Source organism: Daphnia magna, unplaced genomic scaffold (assembly GCF_020631705.1).
Source record: "Daphnia magna isolate NIES unplaced genomic scaffold, ASM2063170v1.1 Dm_contigs455, whole genome shotgun sequence".
Taxonomy (NCBI): Eukaryota; Metazoa; Arthropoda; class Branchiopoda; order Diplostraca; family Daphniidae; genus Daphnia; species Daphnia magna.
In genome coordinates, this window is record NW_025533339.1 from 15872 (window position 1) to 35319 (window position 19448).

General features: G+C 37.4%; 2 protein-coding genes across 2 annotated transcripts; one reads left to right on the top strand and one right to left on the bottom strand.

Moving 5' to 3' along the window:
- Positions 1-507: 507 nt before the first annotated feature.
- LOC123468858 lies at positions 508-2325 on the bottom strand (the record flags this gene model as incomplete). Its single annotated transcript, XM_045168043.1, has 1 exon — positions 508-2325. A coding segment is annotated over one exon (1818 nt), but the record flags the coding sequence as incomplete, so codon positions are not given.
- A 10081-nt stretch (positions 2326-12406) lies between these two features.
- LOC116924660 (serine/arginine repetitive matrix protein 2) lies at positions 12407-16847 on the top strand. The gene is made up of 2 exons (XM_032931190.2): positions 12407-13612; positions 15335-16847. The coding sequence occupies exons 1-2, from the start codon at positions 12498-12500 to the stop codon at positions 16497-16499; spliced, it is 2280 nt and encodes a 759-aa protein (XP_032787081.2). The 5' UTR covers positions 12407-12497; the 3' UTR covers positions 16500-16847.
- The last annotated feature ends 2601 nt before the right edge of the window (positions 16848-19448 follow it).

Here is a 19448-nt window from a genome sequence, read left to right on the forward strand (position 1 = left end):
ATTATTATTATAAAAAATTTTTTTTTTTTTTTTTTTAATTTAGTGAATATCCTGGCTACGCCCGACTTCGCGATGTTCTTCCACTGCTGCACGCACGGTTCTTGTGGTGGGCAGAATCCGGAGATGATATTTATCATCCTTCAGCTTCGGTTTCCAATTTTTATCCGGAGTTGACGTATGCCGATATCCAAATACGACTTGAGCACCGCCAAGTCCGATTGGCTGTTTTGAATCATTTGAGTGATTCCGCTGAGGAAGATTGATTTGCTTTTCCGTCGGTGTACTCTATTTTTCACTATGGTTTTGTTTTGTATTTTGTTTTTGTTTTTGTTTTTGTTTTAACTACTGATTTGAAATAAAATCCTTTTCTACGTCTACGATTTTTTGGTTGCTTTTTTTTTTTTTTTTTTTTTTTAATTACGGATTGGAAATAAAATCCTTTACTACATCTTTGTTTCTTTTTGTTTTTGGTTGTTTTTGGTTGTTTTTTTTTTTTTTTTTTTAACGTTATTTGTTAATTGTGCGTTTTAAATGGTCTTCTGGAGTACATCTGCATAGATCCTCCCACACCATTCCGTATCCAACGACATAGCTGCAGGTCGTGTGGCTACCTGTACATTCCTTGTTTTGCTCGTTTTCCCATTTTAATTCTTCGATAGGGTACAATTTTCCTTTCTTTGGTGCACTTGGTGTGTTTATCGACGTAAGGGTTTCTTTTGGTGTTTCTGTTGCTAACGTCATTAAAGGTGCAAATTCCCTAATGAACGGTTTTTCATTTGCTCCTCCAGCGCTGTAGATGGGTTCTGGTATCATTGAATCCATTTCTTGACCATCACTTTCGCTCACGTTACGTGATTGCTTGCGTCGTCTGAAGCTTTCCTTAATCCGTGGAATAGGATTACAGGCAATAAAAATTCTTAGACAGATGAGAAATAGGATGAATCCTATCGCTGAGAGAGCCATAATTTTTAATGTGTCAAACCAGGAAAACATGTTCCCGATTTGATTGTCCTGCTCTTCTGTTACTAGGATGTCAGGTAACTCTTTGCCTTCTCCTTCATTAATTCGTCCCACCAGGTCATTTAAGATGTTTAGCTGTTCCATTTCCATGGTTCCATGAGCTGGATGGTTCCTTAATCCATAGTCGAAACTGTTTAAGTGCAGTTCTTCGAATTCTGCAATTAAATCCAGATTTGAAGTATGTATGGTCGCCTCTTGTTTAATCCAGTCTCCTGCTGTGGCGTTATGTTGCCACGTATGAGGATATCCGTTGATGTTTATCAATTGGGATTTCCAAAAGCACTCCGAATACGGATGAATAGACCATCCGTCGAGTCCGATTGTACAGTTGTTTTTTCCGTAAACAAAAAATGGCTGGAACCCACACTTGGTCTCTTTCGCTGATAGTGATATCCTTTTTGGGTCGCATTGTTGCAATGTCATGGCTTGACCAAAACCATATATCCTTGTACACATTGGAAGTCCGAGTGCGGCGGCTGCAAGCAATCCATTTGTTTGGGCTAAGATTATGGTTTGCGTTCGTTTTATCTTTGATAACTGGCAGTAAACATCCCGAATTTCTTTTGCCAATTTATTGTCGTGTTCAGTTTCAATACTGATTTTGTATTGCTCGTGCATTTTTCCAAGCTCGTATTTTATCAAGTCACTTAGCTCCTCAGTGGATTTTGGTAGACCGTTACTTGTATTAGCGTCATTTAGCGGTCGATAGTCATCTATTACAAGTTCGTGTGCTGTATTTTCTTTTTGTTGTGTTGAAGCCTTTAATTGATCATTTGAATTTTTGTCTTGAAATTCTGACTTATCTCGGGTTGTATTGTTTTGTCTCTCAAATTTTTCTATATCTTCTTCTTCGTTATCCCTTGATTTTGTTATTTCAGTGGTTGTTGTTTCGCTTGGCTGTTCTCTTATTTGACTTGGTGTAAGATATTTTAGGCTTATAGTTGGCTCGGTGGACGAAATAATTTCAGCTTGGTTAGATTTTGGTTTTATTGTGTCTGTCGTTGTGGTTTCTGTGAAAACTTTTTCTGTAGTTGTAGATGACTGTGTCGTGATAGTCGTTTTGAGTGATGTACTAGTTAATGTTGATGATGCGGTTGTTGATGTTATTGTTGGTAATTTCTCTGCTTCTGTTGATATTGTCGTAGATTTTGATGTTGTAGTTGATTTGGGTGTAGAGGCTGTTATTTGTGTGGTAGTGGTTGTTTTTAGTGTGGTAGTATTTGGCTTTTGAATGATGGTGGTCGGTTTTTGTGTGGTAGTGGTTGGTTTTTGTGTGGTTGTGGTCGGTTTTTGTGTGGTTGTGGTCGGATTTTTTGTGGTTGTTGTCGGTTTTTTTGTGGTAGTAGTTGATTTTGTTGTTGTTGTTCTGAAGGTTGTTGTCGGTTTTGTTGTGGTTGTAGTCGGCCTAATCGATGTTGTTGTTGTTTCTGTCTTCGCACTTGTTGTTACCTTGGCTGCAATGGAAGGTATGACTGATTTATCTGTTGTAGCAGTCATGGATGTTGCTGACTTTGTCGTTATGGTCGAATTTTTAGTTATTCCTTCCGTTGCGTTTGTTTTATAGTTAATCTCCTTTGGATCACGATGGTTTAATGGTGGCAAGATTGGTAGATTTTTTCCAAATAAGGCGTGTTGCGTATGTAGAGATATTATTGCTGCTGCCGTCAATGTTCTAGGTTGATGTGGATTCCGGTACTCGAAGCTAAAATGTTGTTTCTGGCTTGTTCCATGACAGTGTCCCAACGATAATTTGTCGATCCGTCTTGTTAGGCATTTCCGGTCCGAAGCGCCTGAATGAAGTCCTGTTCTATCACTTGCCATTAATTGTCCTGTGTGATCGAATGTTCCCCAGATGGAACTTTTATCTGAGCATTCGTGCAGGATGAGCATCGTTGTGTTCGCTTTAATGCAGTTGTTTGTGTTAAATGGTCTTATCGTGAAGTCTGAGGAATATTCGAAGGCTTGGCCCTTGCTAGATGCTTCGCTACAGTTAGCCACGGTTGTTTGTGATTGCACCAAGGGGTCATTACTTGTTAATAATTTTTGAAGGCTTGTTTGACATTTGATCCAATTAGGATCGCATGCTTCGAGTGTTATTGGTTTGTTAATGCCATTGTGTGTTAAACATTTTTCATCGGGTGACTTACCATGTTTCATTAGTCCCCATCCTATCATGTCCCATATGATATTTCCTTTTCCATGGTTTCGTTTTAATAATCCGCCAAAAATTGGCGAACTGACGGTTGTTGTCACTGATGTCCTCTGTTCCAACTGGATTTCTTCGAATTCGTCAATGGATGCATCTACTCGTGCCAAATGCTTTTCGTCTTGCACACTTTAAACAACTGTTAACGTATGCCGTGACATCAGATCGCATATTAGGCCAAGAGTATTGCCTTTGTAGTCTTGCTATAGTTTTTGTTATACCTAAATGTCCTGCTAATATGTGATCATGATTTTCTTCCATGATTTCTCTTATTTTCACAATGGGAACTACTATCCTTCCATATTTATCAATTAGTTCTTGTTTCTCATTTAACTTATATCCATTTATATTTCCTTTTTATTGCCGTTCTGTATCTTTTTAAGGTTCTCTATTATTCTTCGGCAATAGTTATCTTCATGCTGTAATTCAGTCCATTCTTTCTCCAAATTATTAACCTGGGATTCTGTTTTCGATTCTACTTTAGCAATGGGTAATATTGGAATACGACTAAGAGTGTCGGCGTTTTGGTGTGACTTACCAGGTCGATATCCGATTACGATGTCAAATTCTTGTAATTTCAATGCCCATCTTGCTAGTCGTCCTGCCGGTTCGGATTTGCTCATCAACCATTCTAAAGGTCGATGATCAGTGAATACCGTAAACTTCCGGCCGTATAAGTACGTTCTGAATACATCTACAGCATGAATGATTGCATATGCTTCTTTCTCTGTTGTTGACCATTTGGCTTCACGGTCGTTCAGATGTTTAGAAGTATACGCGATGACGACTTCTAGGTCGTCTGATTCACTGTGATCCTGTTCGTCGGTCACAGCTGAATCCGCTGATTGAGGTGGAGATTGTATTTGTGCCAAGACTGCTCCTATTCCGTATCCTGATGCATCCGTATAGATGATAAATTCGCGCGTGAAATTGGGATAGCTCAGAATAGGTCTAGATATGAGGCAGTTCTTTATACAATTAAAGGCGTCCCTTTGTTCCTCCCCCATTTCCATTCGACTGACTTCCTTGTCAGTTCTGTCAATGGATGAGCTTTATCAGCGAAAGCTCTGATAAATTTTCGATAGTAGCTTGCTAGTCCCAAAAATGAACTCAATTCTTTTGTGTTTTTAGGTGCAGGGTAATTAATAATTGATTCCAATTTTTTAAGATTTGGTGTTATGCCTTGTTCTGATACTATGTAACCTAAATAGTCCAACTTCTCTTGAAAGAATTCGCATTTTTTTCGTTTTAGTTTTAAACCCGCTTTTGTCAACAATTTAAAAACTTCTTCTAAATGTTTTATATGTTCGTCAATTGAACTACTGAAAACAATAATGTCATCTAGATAAACCAATGCAAACTTAAAAAGTACATCTTTCAGGATGTTATTCATTGCTCTTTGAAAAGTGCTTGGTGCATTTGTCAATCCAAATGGCATACGATTGAATTCATATTGTCCAAATTCACATATAAAGGCTGTTTTATATTTATCGCTTTCTTCTATTTCTATTTGCCAGTATCCGCTTAATAAATCCAGTGTTGAAAAATACTTTGAACCGCACAATGCATCTACGGTATCATCTATTCTAGGTAAGGGATATCTATCTTTAATTGTTATTTTGTTTAATTGTCTATAGTCAATGCACATTCTCATTTCACCATCTTTTTTGTTAACCATTACGATTGCTGCTGAGAATGGACTATGACTTTCTCTTATTATTTTATTTTGTAGCATATTATCAATCTTCGATTTTACCGTATTTTTTAGCGTTTCAGGCGTTCTACGCAGACGCTGATTAATTGGTGCGCTAGCTCCCGTATTAATGAAATGTTTGACATTAATAGCTAACCCAAGGTCTGATTCTTTATCTGCAAACAATCTTTCGTTTTTTACTAAGCAACCATTCAATTTTTGTTTTTACTTCATTAGGAAAATTGGGTATTTTAAAGTCCTTCTTTTCTAATTTTCTATTTTCCTGGCTTGATAAATCTAATTGACTAAAAGCTTCTAAATTAATGTAGTCTTTTGTAGTTAATGGAAGTTCCTCTTCTTCTACATTGGATAAAGGTCTTAGTGGGATATTTATTCCCACTTCGGAAAAAGTTATGCTATACAATGGCAATATACTCGCAAAAACTATGTTCTACTCCATAGTGATCATAACTGATCTGCTTATTTTTAGTGTTAATTTTTACGTTATTGCTAGCCAAAAATCTAATCCTAAGATACAATTTTCATTAAGATTTTCCATTACATAGAAGTTGTGGTTAATGAAATGATTCTTATTTATTGTTATTTTAAATTCATATTGGCCTAGTGATTTTAGCTCTTGTCCTGATACTGTCCTAAATATCGGATCATCGCTATTTATTATTTGTTTTAAATTTTCATTACTTATGTTAAAATAAAAGCTAGATGAAATTAAACTTGCTGCTGCACCAGTGTCTACTAAAGCTTTTGTTTCTTTTTCACAAATTCTAATTGGGATACGTATAAGTTTAGGTATTTCCGCCGTAAAGTTAGGTTTTACATGATAGTGGTTAATGCTATTAGAATTATAGAGTGAGTGGTTTCCTACATTTGACGTCGTGGTTGACGGTTGATACGTGCCATATCTGTCCAACATTCTCTTGCAATGTGTCCTTTTTTATTGCACTTGTAGCACGTAATGTCACTGTTTTTCGCTGGTTGTGTGTTGTGAAAAGGTTGACCTCGTGGTTGATACTGATCACCAGTCGATTCACGCCATGGCTGATTTTGAGGGTTCCCAAAATTTGAGGGTTGGTAAATATTTCTTCGCGGTTGATACAAATTATTCTGAGGCCGTTGAAATTGTCTTTGGTTTAATTGCCGTTGGCCATTTTGATGTGGCCCGTATGAATAAGGTGTCTGGCGTTGCGTTGTTGGGTCTTGAAAACTTTCCCTTCCCCTCTGGGCGTTATAGTTTTCTCTATATGGGCTGGCTTCTCTGCTTCTGGAAAAACTTGGTTCTCGGCTGCGTGAGTAGCTTGATTCGCGGCTGTTTTGCTGATTATTGTTAAATCGCACTCTCGGATACTGTGGTCTTGAATTGTGTTCCCGTGATTGTGATCTGCGGGGCTCGTATTGGTCAGTTGCTGCTATGACTGCAGTTTTTTCCTGTGATATTTCATTTTTATTAGCACATTCCATCTCCAAAATTTTCTGTCTTAATTTCTCTATTTCGAAATCCTGTTGTTTTCCATGGTGTGCAATGCCGGCAATGACTGCTGTTATTTCTTTGTCGTCATTGTTTTCTTTGTTTTGCAATATCTGTTCCGAAATAAACAGTTGTTTGCATAGTGCATCGAAGTCGTTGGCATCTTCTGGCATTCGTAGGTAAAGTTCCGTTTTTATTTTTGGTAAGATCCCTTGGATTAAAATTTTAATTTTGGTGGTATCCCGCATCCTTTTTACTTTACTGAAGAGCTGGTCTTCCACAACTGTCTTGTTATGGTCAAGTTTTTCTTCTTTTCCTTCGATTCCGTCGTATAGGTTGTTAAGTCTTGACACGAATGCTCTGCAGTTTTCTTCCGGTTTCTGTTTTAGCTGCAACAATTTTTTCTTTAAGGCGGCTAGATCATAGGCGTCTTGGAATCTTGCTATGATTGCTGATCGCCAGTCGTCGTATTCAAGTTCTTCTCCTTGCTCCGATACGTATTCTTCGTGCCAATCCAGAGCTTCACCTTTAAGTCTGTCTGAAAAGAAACGTAATTTCTGGGTGTCGTCCCAATTGTTGTTTCTTGCTACGTGCTCAGCTGTTTTAAGCCACTCCGTTATCATTTTGTCTGTGCTTTTTCCTTTGTATGGAGGTATGGATTTTTTATCTTCTCGAGAGAATAGTTCCCCCAATACTTTTACTATTGGCTGAGTAAAGGTTTTGATCATGTCTATTTCTTCTGCGGTAGGGGTTTTTTCTGTTGATTTTCCTATTGGGTTGTGTCTCGAAGTCTCAGCTTCCTCGGAAGTTTCGTGGTCAAGTCCCATGATTTTAAAATTTGGTTTCTCTTTGTTAAAAAGTTCGTTCTGTTTCTGCAATAATTCTATTGTTTTATTCTGGGACTCTAGTTGTTTTTTTAGAGTTTCAATAGTTTGCTGTTGTTTTAAAACGTGTTCGGTATCTAATTCGAAATGTAATGATTTGTCGTTTATTTCGCTTAGTGATGTTAGATCATTGATTTGTTCTATTAGTTTTGAAACTTCTCCTGTATGTTCTTCTGTTCTAGAATTGTCTGCGCTTTCTGCTTCGATGTAAAAAGCTTCTTTTTGCTTATACTCCACTAGACGTTCCTCAAGGCGTTGTATCTTGCTCTCCTGAGTTGAAATGAGTGTTTCTTTATCTCTTATTTGTCTTTCGAGGTTTCTATTCCTTGCGGCTAATTCTAGTTGCCCTTTGTGTAGACAGCTTCTTTCTCCCCTTTGTTGTTTCCAGAGAGTTTTTCAATTCTCTTACCTCCTTTTCTAATTCGTCGCTTCTTTCTTTCTGCGCCTTTTCGTGTTTTTTAACGGTATTATAACTTTCTAGGAGTAACTTGTTTTCGTTTTGAAGTTTGTTTATATTTTCTTGACCTTCGGTTTCTACGTGTGCTGTGGTTTCTTCCTTCTTTTTCAATAGTTTTTTAAGATATTCTTCGTTTTCTGCGTTTTTTCGAAGTATTTGTTCTAATTCACTGATTCGTTGATAAGTTTTTTCTAGTGAATTCTTTAAGAATTCGTTACTTTCTATTATTTTTTCGGTCGATTGATTGGGGTCTTTTTCTTTTTTGCAATTTGTTTTTGTAAGTTAAAGTTTTCTAAACGGATTTCTTCTGTTCGTTTTTTCTCTGCGACTTGTTGCGTAAGTGCTTCTTCTTGGAGAACGGTGTTTACTTTGATCAAGAATTCTTTCTCTTTACCGTTAACAGTTTTTAACTGTTGTAAAAGAGTGTCTACGTTATTAAATTCTCCTCCGAGTGACTGAATCTGATCTCTTATAGTTTTTGTTGTTTTACTTATCGTCTCGTGAGTGATTTCGTCTGGCGTATTTAAAGTTTCTTTTAATATTGAGTACGCAAATTGGTATAAGGCGTTATGCGCCGCTGTATTTGCCTCTTTTTTTCTAGCTTCCAATTCTTTTATCGTGGTTGTTGTTGAAGTTGTTTGATAATTTTTTGATTTTTCCTTAGTATACTTGTATTCTAATTCAACTAATTCTTTCCAGCTGAGAATAAATGCGGCTCTTGGGGTTTTGATTTCAGAGTCAGGATTTGTTATATCATGGGTTTTCAAATTTGGGTTTAGTGGTGGTGAAGTTTCGTTAGTTAAGTCTGGGTAAATGGAGTCGGTCCTGAGAGTAGTGTGTGGTAAAAAAGATTTCTGTATTCGCTTACCGTGATGGATTTTGTTGACCGACGCAAGTAGAAAGAGAGAAGAAAAAAAAAATTATTAGTACTTTATCCTCCTGATTCAATTATATTGTCTACTGTGTCGAAGTCTCTTATACCGGTGACAGAATCTTTTATTTCAATTTCAAGTCTCGTTGGGACCTCCAATTGTAAGATTTGCCAGGCGTGTATTTATTAGACTTCTACAATAGCAATACAATCAAACCAAGAAGCATAGCACTACTCTACTCTGAATATTGTTGCGAATAACACGGCTTTTATACAGAATTGCAAGTGGCACATTGGGTGTGGCTTAGATAGCGGTGGCGCGCGGTCACTTGGTCATGTGGGCGTTGCCTTTGTGTACACCTTGCGTACACTCAATGTCCGTGCAGATTTGCCATCTTCTGTAAAGCGTAAATAATGCAGTTGGCTCGTTACAATGTGAATACACTGTTATACCATGAGTTTTTACTTCTATATGTAAACAGCATTGAATATACTTGTATTCAATGTGAATACACTGTTATACCATGAGTTTTTACTTCTATATGTAAACAGCATTGAATATACTTGTATGCAATGTGAATACACTGTTATACCATGAGTTTTTACTTCTATATGTAAACAGCATCAAATATACTTGTATTAAATGTGAATACACTGTTATACCATGAGTTTTTACTTCTATATGTAAACAGCATCCAATATACTTGTATTAAATGTGAATACACTGTTATACCATGAGTTTTTACTTCTATATGTAAACAGCATCAAATATACTTGTATTCAATGTGAATACACTGTTATACCATGAGTTTTTACTTCTATATGTAAACAGCATTGAATATACTTGTATTCAATGTGAATACACTGTTATACCATGAGTTTTTACTTCTATATGTAAACTGCATGGAATATACTTGTATTCAATGTGAATACACTGTTATACCATGAGTTTTTACTTCTATATGTAAACAGCATCAAATATACTTGTATTCAATGTGAATACACTGTTATACCATGAGTTTTTACTTCTATATGTAAACTGCATGGAATATACTTGTATTCAATGTGAATACACTGTTATACCATGAGTTTTTACTTCTATATGTAAACTGCATGGAATATACTTGTATTCAATGTGAATACACTGTTATACCATGAGTTTTTACTTCTATATGTAAACAGTATCAAATATGCTTGTATTTAATGTGAATACACTGTTATACCATGAGTTTTTACTTCTATATGTAAAGAGCATCAAATATACTTGTATTCAATGTGAATACACTGTTATACCATGAGTTTTTACTTCTATACGTAAACTGCATGGAATATATTTGTATTCAATGTGAATACACTGTTATACCATGAGTTTTTACTTCTATATGTAAACAGAATCAAATATACTTGTATTCAATGTGAATACACTGTTATACCATGAGTTTTTACTTCTATATGTAAACTGCATGGAATATACTTGTATTCAATGTGAATACACTGTTATACCATGAGTTTTTACTTCTATATGTAAACTGCATTAACTATACTTGTATTCAATGTTAATACACTGTTATACCATGAGTTTTAACTTCTATATGTAAACAGCATCAAATATACTTGTATTCAATGTGAATACACTGTTATACCATGAGTTTTTACTTCTATATGTAAACAGCATTGAATATACTTGTATTCAATGTGAATACACTGTTATACCATGAGTTTTTACTTCTATATGTAAACTGCATGGAATATACTTGTATTCAATGTGAATACACTGTTATACCATGAGTTTTTACTTCTATATGTAAACAGCATCAAATATACTTGTATTCAATGTGAATACACTGTTATACCATGAGTTTTTACTTCTATATGTAAACTGCATGGAATATACTTGTATTCAATGTGAATACACTGTTATACCATGAGTTTTTACTTCTATATGTAAACTGCATGGAATATACTTGTATTCAATGTGAATACACTGTTATACCATGAGTTTTTACTTCTATATGTAAACAGTATCAAATATACTTGTATTTAATGTGAATACACTGTTATACCATGAGTTTTTACTTCTATATGTAAACAGCATCAAATATACTTGTATTCAATGTGAATACACTGTTATACCATGAGTTTTTACTTCTATACGTAAACTGCATGGAATATATTTGTATTCAATGTGAATACACTGTTATACCATGAGTTTTTACTTCTATATGTAAACAGCATCAAATATACTTGTATTCAATGTGAATACACTGTTATACCATGAGTTTTTACTTCTATATGTAAACTGCATGGAATATACTTGTATTCAATGTGAATACACTGTTATACCATGAGTTTTTACTTCTATATGTAAACTGCATTAACTATACTTGTATTCAATGTTAATACACTGTTATACCATGAGTTTTTACTTCTATATGTAAACAGCATCAAATATACTTGTATTCAATGTGAATACACTGTTATACCATGAGTTTTTACTTCTATATGTTAACAGCATCAAATATACTTGTATTCAATGTGAATACACTGTTATACCATGAGTTTTTACTTCTATATGGAAACTGCATGGAATATACTTGTATTCAATGTGAATACACTGTTATACCATGAGTTTTTAGTTCTATATGTAAACAGCATCTAATATACTTGTATTCAATGTGAATACACTGTTATACCATGAGTTTTTACTTCTATATGTAAACTGCATGGAATATACTTGTATTCAATGTTAATACACTGTTATACCATGAGTTTTTACTTCTATATGTAAACTGCATGGAATATACTTGTATTCAATGTGAATACACTGTTATACCATGAGTTTTTACTTCTATATGTAAACTGCATGGAATATACTTGTATTCAATGTGAATACACTGTTATACCATGAGTTTTTACTTCTATATGTAAACAGCATTGAATATACTTGTATTCAATGTGAATACACTGTTATACCATGAGTTTTTACTTCTATATGTAAACAGCATTGAATATACTTGTATGCAATGTGAATACACTGTTATACCATGAGTTTTTACTTCTATATGTAAACAGCATCAAATATACTTGTATTCAATGTGAATACACTGTTATACCATGAGTTTTTACTTCTATATGTAAACAGCATCCAATATACTTGTATTAAATGTGAATACACTGTTATACCATGAGTTTTTACTTCTATATGTAAACAGCATCAAATATACTTGTATTCAATGTGAATACACTGTTATACCATGAGTTTTTACTTCTATATGTAAACTGCATGGAATATACTTGTATTCAATGTGAATACACTGTTATACCATGAGTTTTTACTTCTATATGTAAACTGCATGGAATATACTTGTATTCAATGTGAATACACTGTTATACCATGAGTTTTTACTTCTATATGTAAACAGTATCGAATATACTTGTATTTAATGTGAATACACTGTTATACCATGAGTTTTTACTTCTATATGTAAAGAGCATCGAATATACTTGTATTCAATGTGAATACACTGTTATACCATGAGTTTTTACTTCTATATGTTAAACTGCATGGAATATATTTGTATTCAATGTGAATACACTGTTATACCATGAGTTTTTACTTCTATATGTAAACAGCATCAAATATACTTGTATTCAATGTGAATACACTGTTATAGCATGAGTTTTTACTTCTATATGTAAACAGCATCAATTGTCAATAATTAGAAATGCTCCGTTCTAACTGTGTTGACCTTGTATTTTCAGCTAATTACCAAGCAAAAACAAAAGAAAAACAAAAGAAAAACAAAGGAACATCGCTCCCTTCCCTTCCTTGGGTAGTGCCTGGGCCTCAGACTTTTTTAAGCTCTTACCAAGTGCAGTCATGGCTAGTCCAAGCTCTTCAAGCAGTGTAAGTGATAGTTCCTTAGGCGTTTCAGGATCGCGGGTTTCTCGCAGCCCGTCTTTGTCAGCTTTGGATCTGCCCCTCCGGGTACCACGCTCGTCTTCACCAGCCCCACGTGGTGATCGAGCCCATCTATTGCGTAGAAGCCGCTCACGCTCGGTGCGTAGGAGCCGCTCACGCTCGGCACGTAGAAGCCGCTCACGCTCGGCGCGTAGAAGCCGCTCTCGCTCAGTACGAAGGGGCCACTCACGCCCTTCACGTAGAAGCCGGTCACATTCGGCGCGTCGAGATCGCTCCAGTTCGCCCATCGCCCGTGGTAGCCGCTCCTTTTCCCGCGATTTTCGGTCACCCGGCCGGGTGCGGCATGGGCAGCCTGACGATTCTTTTCACGTCGAATTTTCAGTCGACAGGAAGTCAACGAAACGGCTGCGGAAGCTTTTAGCGTGTGGTGCCAGTTCATCAGACTCAAGAGCCCTGAGAGAGCGTTACGAGCCAAAATTTGGGAGTAGCTCCTTCCAGCTGAAAGCCCCATCGCTAGACTCTTCGATGAAGAGGCGACTGGTCGCGGTTCGAAATGGGAATAACGCGCGTTCTCAGACCACCAGGCTAAACGACCCAATGGAGAAATCGCTGACTGAAATTCAGCTAAAGATAATGGATGGCATACGTCCCCTCCTTCATTTAAAGAGTGAGCTGGATCGCCTAGGTGCCAGTCGCAGCCTGAAACGGGCAGCTAGCACTGCCTTAAGTCTGGTGGGAAACGCCTTCTCGGAGGTAACGAAGAGACGAAGACTCAATGTTTTGAGACAAACGGACGGCCGGTTTGTCTCCCTCTTGGAGGAGAAAGACCGGTTCTCAGTGAGGGAAGGCGGGGACCTATTTGGCCGTCATTTCCTCCGTTCGATGGTGAGAACGGCGCGCGAAGAAGAGAATTTGAGAAGTATGAGCCGTTCCGGTGGTCATAGTATTCGGGCCCCAAGTAACTTCAATCGTGGCCGGACGGCTTTTGGCGGGCGCGTCAACGGCAGATTCCATTCGAGTGGCAGAAGTGGAATCTACCCGGGTAGTGGACCCATCGACAACCAGCGCGGCAGGTACAGCCCAATTAATCTACTTCCTTGTTCCCACTTGCGGGAAAACGTTTATTTTGCCGGACGAGTGAAATTTTTCCTGCCTATGTGGCAGTCCTTAACTAAGGACCCATGGGTCTTAGACACAGTGAAGTATGGCCTTTCCTTGGACTTTAAGGAGGAGCCAAGGGCTCCGGGAATACCTTTTTCGCCTTTAATGGATCCCGGCCAACTCGAAGTTTGTAGGAAAGAGTTATTGGAAATGTTGGGGAAGGGGGCCATAGTTAAGGTGGACAAGGCGAATCGCGGCTTCGTAAGTGGGTTTTTTGTGATCTCGAAATCAAGTGGCGGCTTGCGTCCCATTGCAAACCTAAAGCATTTAAACCAGTTTTTGGTCTACAGAAAATTTAGAATGGAAGGCATCTCTAACTTGAAAGAACTTATCTTTGGGGGGGAATGGTTCACCAAAATAGATTTGAAGGATGCCTATTTTTCTATCCCCGTGAACGCCCACCATCAACCTTTTTTGCAAATTTTGTTTGAAGGCCAAATTTTTCAGTTCACCTGCTTACCTTTTGGTCTAGCATCGGCCCCGTGGGCGTTTACGAAAGTGCTTAAGCCTGTAGCTCTTCTTTTTGCGGGGAAAGGGAATTAAGCTGATCGTCTACTTGGACGATTTTCTGATCATTAGTTCAGGCAAATCTCAAGCTGAAAAAGATTTTCTTTTCACGGTGGAGCTCCTTGAAGCAGTGGGCTTCGTGATTAACAGGGCCAAGTCGTCGGGTGTACCGTCGCAGTCCAGAGAGTTTTTGGGCTTGGTGGTAGACTCTCGGTCCCTGACCCTTTCCCTCAAGAAGGACAAGGTAAAACAAATGGTTGGTTCTTGTCGGAAGATGTTGTCCCTAGGCAAAGCCTCGTTGTGGGACCTAAGCTCCTTGATTGGGAACTTTTCATGGGCGATTTCAGCCGTCCCGTTCGCTCAAGCGCATTATAGGAGTCTTCAGCATCGTTTCTTAGTCGAGTCGCGCCTTTCCGACCCCAGCGCTAAGATACCTTTAGACATCGAGTCTAAATCAGATTTGGCCTGGTGGCGAGACAACCTTTTAAAGGTTAATGGGAAACCAATTAGGCTGAGCTCGGGGGAATTCGCGGACATTACGATATTTGCGGATGCGTCCTTAATAGGTTGGGGAGCGGTTTGCGACAAATCTACGGCTCAGGGCCCTTGGACTTTGGAGGAAAAAACCCTCCACATTAATCATCTCGAGCTAATTGCCGCGCTCTATGCCCTGCAATGCTTTACGGCTCGCGCATCTGGAGTATCTGTTTTAATCTATTCGGACAATAGTACAGCGGTAGCTTATATTAACAGGTGTGGAGGTACATGGTCTAGAAGCCTTTCGGCAACGGCGAAATCCATTGTAGAATGGTGTGAGCCAAGGCACCTTTCGTTGACAGCGGTTCACTTAGCCGGCAGCCGTAACATGGTGGCAGATTATCAGTCCAGGGTTTTTCTAGACCAGAGTGATTGGAAGCTTTCGGCAATAAGTTTCCACCAAATCAATTCACGCTGGAAGATGGAGGTCGACTTATTTGCTGCCGCATGGAGTTCACAGTTGGTTAAATTCGCTAGTTGGCAGCCGCAGCCCGGGGCATGGGCGGTGAACGCTTTCACATTCAGCTGGAAGAACCTGTGGGCTTACGCCTTTCCTCCATTTAGCCTAATTCTTCGTTGTATTTCCAAAGTCAAAAGGGAGCTAGCGGATCTGGTGCTAGTGACGCCCTACTGGCCGAGCCAAGTATGGTTCCCTCTTGCCCTGGAGCTCACAAGCGACATCCCGGTAATTCTGCCTCCAACCGATCGCCAGTTGACATCGGCCACAGGCGAGACACATCCGCAGATCAAGTCGAGATCCCTCATCTTAGTCGCCTGGAGACTCTCGGGAAACGCTTCCGAGAGCAAGGCCTTTCGGAAGAAGTGGCGCAACTTCTGCTGGATGGAAACCGTCAGTCCACATCAGCTGCTTACGAAGCCGGATGGGCATTATGGGGTGATTGGTGCCGTCAAAAACATTCGGATCCCTTGTCGAATGATTTGAATTCGATTCTGCAATTCTTGTCGGAGGCCTTCCTGAAGGGTAAATCTTACAGTTCAGTGAATATCTTAAGGTCAATGCTTTCAGTCACTTTGGAGCAAATTAATGGGAAAGGAGTCGGTAGCCACCCCCTCATAATTCGTCTAATGAAAGGTATTTTTTTAAATAAGCCTCCTAAGCCGCGCTACGTAGCCACCTGGAACGTCGATGGTGCGCTTAAATTTGTCAGTGATCTTGGGGATAATGCAAACCTCTCCTTGCTGGACCTCTCTAAGAAACTCGTATTTCTTTTATCGTTGTCAACCTTCGCCCGGGTCTCCGAGCTAGCCTCAATTTCTAGGAACTCGGTCCAGTTTAGCGAGTGGGGATCCACCTTCTCTCTATCGAAGCTGCGTAAATCGCAGCGCAGTGGAGCCTTGCCAGTGGTAAGAGTCGAGAAATTTACAGGTGACCCCCGTTTATGCCCGGTGACGTGCATGAAAGACTATATCCAGGCAACAGACGGCCTGGTAGACGGCCGTTTCGGTGACGGACTCCTTATCGCTTCGCGAAAGCCATTTAAACCAATTGGAGCCTCAACAGTGGCAAGATGGATTAAATCTCTCCTAAAGGAGGCTGGAGTCGACGTATCTACATTTTCAGCACACTCAACTCGTGGAGCGGCGTCATCTAAGGCCTTTAATAAGGGTCTTTCGGTTGAAACCATTCTTAAAACGGGCAATTGGTCTACTGAATCCGTTTTTTCCCGCTTCTATAAGCGTGTCTCTAACTCAGAATCGGTCGTAGACGTGGTCTTATCAGTGACCAATGACTGAAGTTGTGCGTCTAAGTCACAGTTAGAACGGAGCATTTCTAATTATTGACAATTAGAAATTGCTCGAGGCCGCTTGCGGCCGTGGAGCAATTGGAATCGTTGATAATTTAAGAATGCGACGTTTTAACTGGTTAAAACCCCACCCTATCCCGCAGCCTACTAACACAATTTTTCCTCACCACAGGAGTCATTTTCGAGGGGGCTCCAGGAGAGGATGGAACAGCTTCGGCTAAAAAGTCTGAGGCCCAGGCGCTACCCAAGGAAGGGAAGGGAGCGATGTTCCTTTGTTTTTCTTTTGTTTTTCTTTTGTTTTTGCTTGGTAATTAGCTGAAAATACAAGGTCAACACAGTTAAAACGTCGCATTCTTAAATTATCAACAATTCCAATTGCTCCACGGCCGCAAGCGGCCTCGAGCAATTTCTAAATATACTTGTATTCAATGTGAATACACTGTTATACCATGAGTTTTACTTCTATATGTAAACTGCATGGAATATACTTGTATTCAATGTGAATACACTGTTATACCATAAGTTTTTACTTCTATATGTAAACTGCATGGAATATACTTGTATTCAATGTGAATACACTGTTATACCATGAGTTTTTACTTCTATATGTAAACTGCATGGAATATACTTGTATTCAATGTGAATACACTGTTATACCATGAGTTTTTACTTCTATATGTAAACAGCATCAAATATACTTGTATTCAATGTGAATACACTGTTATACCATGAGTTTTTACTTCTATATGTAAACTGCATGGAAATATACTTGTATTCAATGTGAATACACTGTTATACCATGAGTTTTTACTTCTATATGTAAACTGCATGGAATATACTTGTATTCAATGTGAATACACTGTTATACCATGAGTTTTTACTTCTATATGTAAACAGCATCAAATATACTTGTATTCAATGTGAATACACTGTTATACCATGAGTTTTTACTTCTATATGTAAACTCGCATGGAATATACTTGTATTCAATGTGAATACACTGTTATACCATGAGTTTTTACTTCTATATGTAAACTGCATGGAATATACTTGTATTCAATGTGAATACACTGTTATACCATGAGTTTTTACTTCTATATGTAAACAGCATCAAATATACTTGTATTCAATGTGAATACACTGTTATACCATGAGTTTTTACTTCTTATATGTAAACTGCATGGAATATACTTGTATTCAATGTGAATACACTGTTATACCATGAGTTTTTACTTCTATATGTAAACTGCATGGAATATACTTGTATTCAATGTGAATACACTGTTATACCATGAGTTTTTACTTCTATATGTAAACAGCATCAAATATACTTGTATTCAATGTGAATACACTGTTATACCATGAGTTTTTACTTCTATATGTAAACAGCATCAAATATACTTGTATTCAATGTGAATACACTGTTATACCATGAGTTTTTACTTCTATATGTAAACTGCATGGAATATACTTGTATTCAATGTGAATACACTGTTATACCATGAGTTTTTACTTATATGTTGTAAACTGCATGGAATATACTTGTATTCAATGTGAATACACTGTTATACCATGAGTTTTTACTTCTATATGTAAACAGCATCAAATATACTTGTATTCAATGTGAATACACTGTTATACCATGAGTTTTTACTTCTATATGTAAACAGCATGAAATATACTTGTATTCAATGTGAATACACTGTTATACCATGAGTTTTTACTTTTATATGTAAACTGCATGGAATATACTTGTATTCAATGTGAATACACTGTTATACCATGAGTTTTTACTTCTATATGTAAACTGCATGGAATATACTTGTATTCAATGTGAATACACTGTTATACCATGAGTTTTTATTTCTATATGTAAACAGCATCAAATATACTTGTATTCAATGTGAATACACTGTTATACCATGAGTTTTTACTTCTATATGTAAACAGCATCAAATATACTTGTATTCAATGTGAATACACTGTTATACCATGAGTTTTTACTTCTATATGTAAACTGCATGGAATATACTTGTATTCAATGTGAATACACTGTTATACCATGAGTTTTTACTTCTATATGTAAACAGCATGGAATATACTTGTATTCAATGTGAATACACTGTTATACCATGAGTTTTTACTTCTATATGTAAACAGCATGAAATATACTTGTATTCAATGTGAATACACTGTTATACCATGAGTTTTTATTTATATGTTGTAAACTGCATGGAATATACTTGTATTCAATGTGAATACACTGTTATACCATGAGTTTTTACTTCTATATGTAAAACTGCATGGAATATACTTGTATTCAATGTGAATACACTGTTATACCATGAGTTTTTACTTCTATATGTAAACTGCATGGAATATACTTGTATTCAATGTGAATACACTGTTATACCATGAGTTTTTACTTCTATATGTAAACAGCATGAAATATACTTGTATTCAATGTGAATACACTGTTATACCATGAGTTTTTACTTCTATATGTAAACAGCATGGAATATACTTGTATTCAATGTGAATACACTGTTATACCATGAGTTTTTACTTCTATATGTAAACTGCATGGAATATACTTGTATTCAATGTGAATACACTGTTATACCATGAGTTTTTACTTCTATATGTAAACAGCATCAGAATATACTTGTATTCAATGTGAATACACTGTTATACCATGAGTTTTTACTTCTATATGTAAACTGCATGGAATATACTTGTATTCAATGTGAATACACTGTTATACCATGAGTTTTTACTTCTATATGTAAACTGCATGGAATATACTTGTATTCAATGTGAATACACTGTTATACCATGAGTTTTTACTTCTATATGTAAACAGCATCAAATATACTTGTATTCAATGTGAATACACTGTTATACCATGAGTTTTTACTTCTATATGTAAACAGCATGA

Excerpts from the sequence above, each read along its gene's own strand:
- LOC116924660 (XM_032931190.2), top strand. The coding sequence starts at position 12,498 with ATGGCTAGTCCAAGCTCTTCAAGCAGTGTAAGTGATAGTTCCTTAGGC. Across the intron at positions 13,613-15,334 it reads ATCGACAACCAGCGCGGCAG|TCAAAAGGGAGCTAGCGGAT; the intron begins GTACAGCCCAAT and ends GTATTTCCAAAG.